The sequence below is a fragment of the Euprymna scolopes genome, chromosome 21 (genome assembly GCF_053919585.1).
Source record: "Euprymna scolopes isolate OS-2025 chromosome 21, ASM5391958v1, whole genome shotgun sequence".
Classification (NCBI taxonomy): domain Eukaryota; kingdom Metazoa; phylum Mollusca; class Cephalopoda; order Sepiida; family Sepiolidae; genus Euprymna; species Euprymna scolopes.
This window is the reverse complement of record NC_136502.1, coordinates 50,846,068-50,858,331: the sequence shown is the minus strand read 5'-3', so window position 1 is coordinate 50,858,331 and position 12,264 is coordinate 50,846,068. Positions and strand designations below refer to the sequence as shown.

Sequence of the window (12,264 nt, the reverse complement as noted above, 5' to 3'; positions counted from 1 at the left end):
AGTTTTAAAAAAAAAAATGTGGTTCATTTTTCTGTTACGTAGTTTTTGCTGCTTTTTTTTTTTAAATTGATCTAAAAAATTAAGTTTTCACGAGCGGTCTACAAAAGCATTTTTATTTTTCGTTTTTTTAATTTTTTATTATTTATTTTCTTTTTTGGATTTTTTTTTTTTTTTTCAATTATAAAACTTGTACAACATTTAACAGGTGCTTCTGCAGTTTAATTTACCGTTTTTTCGTAAGTAACGCGCCGACATACACCGAGCAGAAGAACTGTTTAATTTTTCACAAAGATTCTGTTTACATCGGGCCGGGCGCCGGGTGGTACGTAATGAAATCAATTGAATTTTACGAGTTAAATATTTTTCAATTTTTAAACTTTAAAAATCTATCAAAATTTTTCTATCGGTTCAATTTTTACGATATTTTCAGGGTCAATGTGAAATTTTATGCTCTTTCAAATAAACCGAATATAATATTTTGGACAAACGTTTTTTTTTTTAATTCACCCCCCCCTCGTTTTTAAATGTCTATTAAAATTTTAATAATTAATTTATGTACCAAAGTTTTATATATCACAAATTGAAGACAACAGATCAATAATTAAAATATTCTAATTTAAAACAAAAAAAGAACAGTGTATTTTAGAAATTTACCTGTAAAGTCCAAAGTGTAAAACCTATTTTTTTAAAACCACGTTGAATTATTATTTTTTTTTTAAGTGGAAGCTTATGTTACGCGTAGAATGTCAAGTAAATATGGGATGCTTACAACATTTTTTTCTATTTCATTCATTCAATGTTTTCTTTTCTTAAATATATATAAAAAAAATTAAAAAATTCAGCCGATAGAGAACTATTAAAGTATATCAATCAAAAACTCATGTATTTTATTAAGAGAATAATAATAATAATAATAATAATAATAATAATAATAATAATAATAAATCGGCCAACTGGTTTTTTGTTTAACAATAAAAACTTATAAGTGAATATGTTCGGTTTTTAAGTACAGAGGACCGAAATACTAAATTTGGTTTACAGCACGCATTAAAAAGACATATAAATTATTTCCCTTCAAGGCACCAGATTATAAAGGCGAATAAAATCAGACTTGTCTCCCTTTAGTTGAACAGTTAAAAAAAAAAAAATGTGAGTTCGCGTTTATTTTTAATCCTTGTTTAAAAAAGTATTTTATTTAAAAAGGACATGGAATATAAGCATAAATATGGATAAATTCTTAACAATGAACAATTGAACTACTCATCGAATACTAGTGTTTATAGGTAAGTAATTTTTTGGAATTAATATATATTTTTTATAATCGAAGGAAGTAAAATTTCGTTTTTTTTTTGGTTTTTTTTTAAATCTTTTTTAAGGAAAAACGATTTAAAAAGTAAATATTGCATAATTTGTTATTAAACCTGTCATTTTTATAAATGTTGGTCTTTGCTCCTTTAATTAAAAAAAAACAAAAAAAAAACAAAATAGGGGCCATTACATTTTTCAAGAAGTTATAAGCTTAGAAAGACAGTAAGTCTAAATATTCCAGTGTTTACCGCAAACTTTTACTGACGTTACAAACAACCAACGCCATGCGCTTCTACATGTGCTTGGTCGAGTCACCGGTATCACTTGAAATGTGCGCTGATCTTTTGCTACAGGGCATCTATTCTTTACTTGATCCGTTTATTGATGTATTTGAAAAATACAAATGGCGGCGAACTCTATGTTGAACACGTTAAATATGGGAAAATGAGTTAAAAGTAAAACTAAAAAATTATGCAAAAAACTGTTAGAAACTCACTCAATATATGTTACCGTGACATAGGCTGACAATGACATATATTCATTATTTTGTATAGTTTTTAGTTTTAACTCATTTAGCCAAACTTGACGTGTTCAACAGAGTCCGCCGCCATTTGTATTTTTCAGATACATTTAAAAACACAGTATGTTTTTCGAGCTGAACCAACATTTTATATTAAATAAAACCCCTAAAAATTGTCCAGTAAGGTAGAAAAGTAACTTATCTTGCCTTTGATAACATTTATTTGTTATATATTTGTTTTTTGACAACGTTTTCGAAACCCGGAAGGATTATTACCTCTCAATACTGAACCGCGAATGAAATATGTACATTTAATCCTTTTGTTTCTATTTTTTCTTGACACCATATGCATATTTATTACTAGTAGTTAACTACCCTTTTACATCTTAGTGGCAATGCATCTAGTTTTGAAGCGAAAAAAAGTTAAAAAAAAAAAAAAAAATAAATAAAAAAGATAAGCTGTTAATTTTATTCTAAACGGGAATTTTAAAAATTAAGATTATCAATTTTAATTCCAACCGTAACTATAAAATGGTCGAACCTTCAAACAACGTCGAGTCGATATATTTCGTGCAGGAAACGAGATAAATATTGTGCTACTGCTACACCGTGTAGCTAACTTCTTTGGCTTATCAAGTGGGAGAGTTCATTAAACTCTACTCCATCACCAGTTTCTAAAACCAGTAAGTATTTCTTAATTATTTTTTTTTACTAAAACAGTTTAAATAAACAATAAGTTGTTTGTGAGTAATTACGTAATTTCAAAACTCATTTCACTCAAATTATTTGGGTAAATAAAACAAGAAGTTTTAGTTAGATGTTATGTTATTTTTCAAATTAATAATAATAATAATAATAATAATAATAATAATGATAATAATAATAATAGCATTATTTAATTGATAATAATTTTTTTTTGTTTATCGATTCATTCGATCGGTAAATTCAGCGTTAAAGGAGTGATTCGACTTTCGTTTGGTAGAGAAACGAAACGCTTCTTCACCTCAAAAACCGATACTCAAAGAAAAAATAGAAAATTCGTATAAAACGGGTTTGTATTACTCAGTAATACTATTACTGTACACATAGATTCGAAAAAGTTGTCAAAAAACAAAACAAATATATAACAAATAAATGTTATCAAAGGCAATATAAGTTACTTTTCTACCTAACTGGATATATTTTTCGTGTTTTTATTCAATGTAACATATTTATTCAGCTCGAAAGCCTTACAGTGTTTACCGATGTATTCTAAATGGCGTCTGACTCTCTCTTTAACACGGTAAGTTTTGGAAAAGGTGTTATAAATAAAATAAAATAAAAAAACTGGATAAAATACTGTCAAAACTCGCTCAATATATGTTACCGTAACATAGGTTGACATATATTCGGCGGGTTTTTTAATAGTATTTTGTCTAGTTTTTTATTTATAACACCTTTTCCAAAACTTACCGTGTTAAAGAGGAAATGAGGCGCCATCTTGAATTTTCCAATACATCGGTAAACACTATATGTTTTTCGAGCTGAATAAACATGTTACATTGACTAAAAACACTGAAAACATATCCAGTTAGGTAGAAAAGTAAGTTATCTTGCCTTTGATAACATTTATTTGTTATATATTTGTTTTTTTGACAACTTTTTCAAATCTATGTGTATAGTAATACAAACCCAAAATTTTATTTCATCTTTGAAATAATGTTTCATAATTCTGATATAAACACTATGTTGTGTACAACGGCATTAAGTAAAACAATAACTATTTTGATAAAAAAAAAAAAAAATTGTTAAAACTGTGGGCGATATTGAATTCTTTTTTCATGCGCCCCTATTCCGAATTTGTGGCCGTGAGCTGCCAATCGGTGGATTATTTCATTTCTTGTATTAAACGTTTTAAGCTAAAGTTAGACTATTTCAAACGGATAAAAATGATTATACATTAAAAGTAATTATTTGCTTGAAAAAATACAGTTTATTGTTCAATCTGAATTATTTTATGCTTCTCAGTAGGTACGGGCAAAATGAATGCCGATGTTCAAAGTGTATAAACATTTTGACCTCTCCCTTTACTTTATTCACCAAAAGTCAAGAAATTAACCGATTTTTAATGAAATTTTCAGTATTTATCAAATAATGATCGCAGAATATAATGAACTAATTATTTTTATTGAAATCTTAATGGAAATGTATTATTTTGTTTAAACAAAAAATACCTTTATTAAAGTTATGGTTTTCAGTAGTAAATAAAAAATGCAAGAATTTATTTTTGCTTTTTTTTTACATAAATAAAGCATCGTAATTTGTAACAATAAAAAAAGAAATAAAATAATTTTTACAGGAACATTATGAAAAAAACCCTAAAGTCCGTATTTATGAATTTGATATAACTTGAAGAAAAATGTATTTCTCGAACTATCGATATTACCATTGAATTAAGCATTGTTTATTTAATATTTCACAAAAAAAATTATAATAGCAAAAAAAATTTCTACTTTTTTTTTTTCACAGATTTCGCATAATTTTTATATGCAAGATTTTAATAATTTCCTTGCTCGCAAGAATGTGAAACTTTTGGCGTAACATAATTTTTATATAATCTCCAACAATAATTAAAAAAAAAAAAATTTTAAAACAAGAACATAAAAAATAATTAAATTAAAAAAATGATAAAAATTGATACAAACGTTCAGAATAGGAATGTACGGATGCACGTCTGGGGGAAAAAAAGAAATTTGACACCCCTACCTCCTTTTACTATCATGACTTCATTTTGAAAAAACGTTTCGATTGGCTGTAATTTGGGGCTTTCGTATAATCGTGTTTACAAACCTTTATTTGTTGCGTTTTTGGCGAATGGTAGAATTACTTGCTTTTTGAAGGCTAATTAAATTATTTTTTGCATAAACAATGTGTTTTTTTTTTAAATTTAATTCAATAATTATCTTTGAAATAGATCCAGAAAAGTAATATTTATCTTTTAAAGGATTTTTACAATTAATTTATTTAACTTCAAAATCTAGCTCGCCGTGAAAACATTTTTCATAACGTTTTTTTCAAATGTACAAATATTTTTACCTTTTGGAAATTAAGTTTAGTCTTTAATCTTTCAAATACAATCAAAAAGTAGTCGGAAACCTACAAAAAAATTACGATAAATCGGCTTTCAAAACTATGTCCCTCTATCTTTATCCGCCCATGTTTGCTTACTTCTCAGTAATCAAGTGAAAATCGATTTTTTCTTGTTATTTAATTTTTATTTAAAAAGAAATCGGTGCTTGTGCAGAGCAGTAGATTTTGAAATGAATGCATTTCAAGTGGAAACATTATTACATACCTATGTGTCAATTAGTATAAATTCCAACAACTACAAAAAATAATCCGGTAGAAGATGTGCCAATTCGGCATTACAGAAGTATGGGCGACCTAGATTGGTGTTTGTTGAAAATTGCTTACTGATGTATAATTGTTTTGCTTACCAGACCAGACGTCCTGTTTAGTTTAAATTTGCTGGTGGGCATGTTTAAATGTTTCTTTTTATTTACACAAAAGTATTTTACTTAAAAAATATTTCAGTAAAAAAAAAAATGTTCACACACACACAATAAAATAAATGAATAAATTATTGCTCAAATACAAAAAAAAAAACAGAATTGTATTCTATTTTCTAGGTAATCTATTTTTATAATACTAAAACAGATCTAAACCATTGAAAAACATTGTATTCTTTTTTAAAAAAAAGAAAAAACAATGATAATACAAAAAAATTAACAAAAACATTCTATTCTATTTTTCTAATAAATATTTAATAAACTAATATATTTTTATAATACTAAAACAAATTCAAACCATTAGAAAAAAAATTGTATTCCATTTATAAAAAAAAAAAACGTAGACAGTAAGACAGAAGCATTTTAGTTATTATTTTATGCAAAATTTAATCAAGTAGTACTTAGTTTTGTAAAATATATGTAAAAAATAAAATTGTGCAAAAACGTTTCATGGTTTCTTTTATGCCAATTTGTATATTTGTTTTACAATGAAACCAGAAGTCTGATTTAGTAACCGGACCATTCTTTCTTCAAATCAGGGTTTTCACCTGCCATCTGTGCTGTTGGATCTAGAGTAACCTATACTTCCATAGCGCCATATATTCAAATTTTAAAAGAAAATCGTCCGCATTAATGGTCCGGCATGTTATATCTTGAAATAACTTAGAGTCAAAATGATCTAGCGCAGTTACTCTCCATGAATTTTGAGACCCTTTTTGACACTAAAACACATGACAAAACTCTATAAATCGATCAACTTCATAAATTCTTTTTTTTTTATTTAATTATTTTTCTACTAGATCATTTTTTCATAATTTTTGGAATTTATACTAATTTCGACATGAAGCAAGTATGTAATAATGTTTTCAGCTGAAATGAGTTTGTTTCCAAATTCACTATTCTGTACAAGCAGCAAATATTCCAGCAAATTTTTAAATAAAAAAAATAAAATAAAATTTTCCCCCCAAAATATATTTATGTGACTTTTTTATAATGACCATTTGGTGCATGACAGACAATCTATTGATAGATGCATGAGCAAAAAAATTGAATATCACCAAAGATGATTGTGTTGCCATCTTCTTTACACTATGGCAACATAAAATGTTCACTATTTTAATGTATCTTTTTGTAATTTATGAACCTTATTTTGATGACTTGTTAAATATGTAGTGGTTGCTTTGTGCTGCTGTAGTTTAATACAGTACAAACAACATGGTGAGGCAAGTAATGCTATTATGTAGTTAGAAATATTTGAACATTAGTTTCTTTCTTTGAAGTCAAAATAAAAATAATTCCCAGCTAAACATTTTTCAAATCAATAAAATAAATTATAGATCTCCATACATTATCAAAATAATCCAACTCATCAACATACCATTATACAGTCTAAAAAAAATAAATTGTCCATCTTTGGTTTTTGAGAGAATGAAACATGAATCGATAATTAATGGAAAATATAAACAAGCTTATTCTCACACTTTTATAAAAAGGTTAATAGCAGACAAGGTGTTTGATTAGGAAGGTTAGAAACCAGAAGATGGACTTTTTATCTGTCACATCTTTCAGTTTTTGTATGAAACTTAAATTGCAGAACATTTTGATTTTAAGTTTCCTATGAAATCAAATATCTCTTGCATAATTTGTTTTGTCAAAATGTAGATTTTCATAACTAAGTTGGTCCTGGATATGACCTTAAACTATATCCAGTGGTGAGGCCCCGGCTTGTGGGCTTTGGGGAGTGTGGAACCACCCTTTAATCACCATTGCCCCCAGGTCCACTCTGACCCGGAGTGGTAGTACCTGTTAGGGTTCCAACTATGGGTTAAATAGAAACCGACTTGAAAACAACAAATATATTCTATTAAAAATTTTTTCTTCAAAATCTTTGGATTCGGCATTAAATAACCTGAAAAGGGTTGATATGCTGCAAAACAACCAACCAACCAATCATAACTAAGTATGTAAATGAGATAATCATTTGATATGATGAACCCATAAAATACCCTTAAAATTTTTGCAGAAAATAATCTTATAATTTTATCTAAAATATTTAAAGTTGTGAAAATCTTTGAACCATTAATTTTCTCATAATTATGTAAAGCGTTTTGTAAGTATTTAATGTTTATTTCATTTTAATACTCGTTTGTAAGTATTTAATGGTTCTTATTTCATTTTAATACTCGTTTTACAACCAGAATTTACAAGGATGAGTAAATTTGCATTGACGCAGCAAAACTTAACTGCCGATTATGTTTGACCTCATTCGCGCACCTGTCAATTTAACTTTATAATCCTTAAATTAAGACAGTTTTCACTTCCTCTCCCCTGCTGGCTGAGCAGGTTAGATGTCAGGTTTTTCCCTTTCTTTTCCACCTTCACGTCAAGGCTTCAGGTTCGAACTTACCTTCCTATCAAAACTTTTTTTCTTTTATACATCCAAACACCAGGGCAAGGTTTTTTTTTTTTTATTTTAAACAGGGTTTCTGTTTTTTATCCATCCCCCTCCCACCAACACACACACCTCCAAACACCTGGGCAATGCTGGGTACCCCCGCTAGTCTATTATATAAAAGGCAAAATGTGTCTGTCTGTGTGTATGTCTCACAAAAACTTTCCACACACGCAATGGATCCTCACAAGATGGGTAACGTTTTCAAGCTCAATCCTTTGGACAACAAATATCGAAAAATTGTCCAATTTCACCAACATTTTTGCTAAGTCATCATATGCACTTGCAATGAGTAGCCTTAATTTGAATGGCAGTGAAGTCATATGTCATGGTGGCCACGGAGGTTAAGCGGTTTGCTTTTTTTCACCTTTTTTCTGCCTTCATGTTACAGGTTCGAGCCTGCCTGCCTACTCTTTTTTTTTTTTCTTATTTCGAGGCTTACATAATGGGATGTTTTTCCTTTTAAAACAAAAACTGAATTATTTTACCATTCACTTAAACTTTTTTTTTTCACACCTCTCTTCACCGAGGCTGCATCTATTTTTTTTTTCTGTTTTTTTTCTCCTTACTACACCATCTCTTCACACCCGAGTAACGCCAGGTATTCCCACTAGATAGGCCTAAAACAAAGTTTATGGCTATAGAATTTATTTCAATGAGAAACATTTAAGAGATATTATGTTAGAATAGCTTCTCAGTCTCAATGAATATGCTCCGATACATTAGTCATGCCACTGTCGATTATAATTCATTATTATCCAAACCTTGTCACAAGCTTCTTCAACTGTTGAATTCATAGAAATTTCTGTATTTTGTTTTAACATATACTTAATATTTATTTTAATGTATTATTTGCTAAATTGAATATTTTATTTATTTTCAGGTAAAACTAAAAATACAAAATGGTTCCAGCACTTGCTTTTCTACTGACGTTTTATTTGATAAATTAATGCAAAGCAAAAAACATGAACTCACAACAAACACAGCAGAAAAACAAATTGCTGTAATGTGTATAGCTTATAATGTACAACAAACTCTAATTTAAACAGAGATATGAATGTACACTACAGATCTAATTTGTTCACAAAATATCCACGGAGAAGAAGGTCCTTTTTATTCTTTTTTAAATATTTTAATAAATCTTTTTTCACATAAAAAGTGTGACACCTTAATCCCAAAATATTAAATGCCAAAATAGAAAAACAAAACATGCCGAAAAACACTGTTGTGAAACGTTATCCGTGTGAAGCATGCGGTTCATCGTTCACAACAAAATCTGATTTGCAGGTTCATGTGCGCATCCACACTGGAGAGAAACCATTTTCCTGTGAAGTGTGTAGTGCATCGTTTAAAGGAAGATCTCAGTTGAAAGTTCATCGGCGGATTCACACGGGAGAGAAACCTTATTCTTGTCAAGTATGTGATTCATCGTTTACTACAAACCAGAATTTAAAGAGGCATGTCCAAGTGCACACTGGGGTAAAACCTTATGCTTGTCCATTGTGTAAAGTGTGCATCTTATCATTCACGACAAAGGCTGATTTAAAGAGGCACATACGAACTCACACGGGGGAGAGGCCTTTTGCTTGTGAATTGTGTGGCTCAGCTTTTTCACAGAAGCCATATTTGCAGATCCACATGCGCGTACACACTGGAGAGAAACCCTTTGCTTGTGAAGTGTGTGGCTCCTCATTCACAGAAAAGTGTAACTTAACGGTGCACATGCGCATACACGCTGGCGACAAACGGTTTTCTTGTAAAGTCTGTTCCTCATCGTTTGCAAGGAAAGAACATTTACAGAAGCACATGTTTATTCACATCAAAAAGGATGAGTCAGCATGAGCCATCAGCAGGATACCGCACATACGACTGAAACCGTAACCCCCAAAACAAAAAAACAAATTGAAATAAAAATTACAAGAAAATATAAAAACTGGCAAGACTAGATTTAAAATGTCCTCTCTCTGAAGATTTCTATCAGCTGGATATATGATAACAATTGAATTGGACGTTTGATACTTGTGCAGATTTTGAAGCAGGCGTATATAAAAGTCTGTTTGGCTTTACCTGGAACATGACATCAACCCTGCCGGACTATGCCGACTGTCACTGATGATCAAATCTTAACAATGGTATGAAACAGAAAAATTGAAATTGTAAAAAGCAAAAACAAAACTAATTTCGATGAATTAATTTGGAATTCTTCTGAGATGAGTAATTTGCATAATTTATTTAAATTATTTTTGGACTATTATCCTCATTTTCTAGTTGTTGTTTCATGACATTTCGGTCAATTATTCCTCTGGCCTTCGTCAGGTGGTTAATCATGTCAGGATAGGAATGTCAAATCCTCCAACTACATCCACAGCAATTACTACTTTCAGTAGTTGTTGTTATCTCACCACGGTAGTCGTAGAAAACAAGAACTAGAAGATGAGGATAATAGTCCAAATCTATATATATAAAAGACAAAATGTGTGCGACCATTTCGTGTATGTCTCGCAAAAGCTTCTTTCGCACACGCTCCCGGGGTCGTTACTATCGCTTAAAACTGTTTGTATACCCTCTATATCATAATACCTAGGATTTGTGAACGCGGGTCATCTCTAGATTTATTTACGTAGACTTTTATGAGATTCGTGCTATTTCGCTCTGTCCTCTGTCGTGCATTTTAGTATAAATACAGTGAAAAACGTTCTTTCGTTGCTTTCCCTCCACTTCCCATCGTCATCTGGGGGAAGTGAAAACTAAAAATAACGATTGTGCGATGACCTCATTTAGCGTCTTCCTGTCAATCAAACTTCTTTTAGCTTTATAAGCTTTAACTTAACATGCTAATCTATTACTCGTACTCATGGTTGAGATCGTTAAGTATTTGGTATTGTTTTCCACTTCCGGGTTCAGTCCCTCCTCCCGACCAAACGTTTTTTTTTTTTGTTAATTCGCTTATTCTTTAGTTTACCCCCCCCCCCATACGCAGGTTTATTTATGCCATTTTTTTTCGTTTTGGTTTTGTTTTTTTTACATCGTCTTTTTTATAATATTTAAGCAGGATTATTAATTACCCCCCCATACACACACACCTACAAATACCCGGACAATGCCGGGTACCCCTCCCCCCGCTAGTAATTATATAAAACACATGGTAGTAGTTGAACATCAGAACCTGTCATCCTCTATCTCTGCGTATAGCAAGAAAATGTCTAAATTGAGCGAACATTGTTTCTGTGTCGTTCCTTTGTGTGCCTTCCTAACTTTGCATGCAACCGCTGAGTTGTTGTTTTCAGCATCAAAGATAAAAACTTGCTATCCAACATAGTGGGATAGGAATGTCGAATCGTCCAACTACATCCACAGCAATTACTGCCTTCCGTGGTGAGATGGCAAAAAACTATGGAAAGCAGTAATTGCTGTGGATGTAGTTGGACGATTCGACTTTCCTATCCTGCTGCGGTTTACCACCTGACAAAAGCCAGGGTTCTAATTGGCCGAAACGTTCTGTAATTTTGTTTTAATATTCATTTTAATGTTTCATGGTAAACATTGTTTATGCATAGAGAGCGATTTACTATGATTATTTTTGTTTTGATTTTTGATAGATAATATTAAGCAAACAAAAGTTTGGGTTTTTTTCAAAACAAATTATATTTTTTTATTCAAATGAAATTGTAAGGAAAGGTTCTAAAAAGGGTTCAATTGCTATTTTTAATTTATTTTTTGTCAAAGAAAGTTTTAAAAGGGTTGTGCACCGCCAACCATATATAATATATATATATATATATATATATATATATCGTTTGCAGTAATGCATCTCTTTGCAATGATGCATCTAACATCAAATGTAATGCAATTCTTTTTAGGATCCAATTAATTTCTTATTTTGACAAAAAAACAACTACTACTTTGGGCATCTGTAGTTGTTTGTCTTACAATGATAAATTCATAGTGTTATTAGTTTCTATGTTTTCAATGTAACATCTATTTTTATTTTTTTTCTCTTCCAGTATTTATCCAAAAGTCGTCTGCTCATTGCGTGGCGTCTTATGTCACATTGCAAGCAAACCTGAGCAGTAGACATCATGTTCCGGGTAAACCTGAGTGAATGCTCTGATACGATACAATCCAAAATTTAATGATTTTTCAAATCAGATCATTTTTAATGAACAGTCACTCTAAGAAAATAATATTTTGAAATGATTAAAAGCTGTTATCATCTGAAAACGTATGACTTTTAAAAATGATTTTTATCATGGAAATCACATTATATTTCACAAGCATGAAGTTCTTTGATTGGTTCAAAATATTGTTTTTTATTAATTTTGGTGGATGCATGCACAGAAACGATTTTGAACATTGTTTGGGGGGCAAATTCGTCATTTTATCAATATCATTTTGTTCACAAACTTAAAAACATCTAATAAATGATTCGACTTCTT

At 30.1% G+C, this 12,264-nt stretch overlaps 1 protein-coding gene across 2 annotated transcripts; it reads left to right on the top strand.

The window, feature by feature from the left end:
- The first annotated feature begins 2,159 nt into the window (after nucleotides 1-2,159).
- On the top strand, nucleotides 2,160-12,264 carry LOC145242273 (uncharacterized). 2 transcript variants are annotated; one of them, XR_013862681.1, is made up of 3 exons: nucleotides 2,160-2,511; nucleotides 8,712-9,960; nucleotides 11,833-12,264. XR_013862681.1 is itself a non-coding variant. In XM_080105289.1 (2 exons), the coding sequence occupies exon 2, from the start codon at nucleotides 9,038-9,040 to the stop codon at nucleotides 9,668-9,670; it is 633 nt and encodes a 210-aa protein (XP_079961415.1). In that variant the 5' UTR covers nucleotides 2,160-2,511; nucleotides 8,712-9,037; the 3' UTR covers nucleotides 9,671-12,264. The 2 variants fall into 2 exon arrangements, 1 of the variants encoding a protein (XP_079961415.1); XM_080105289.1 differs by having other exon boundaries at nucleotides 8,712-12,264.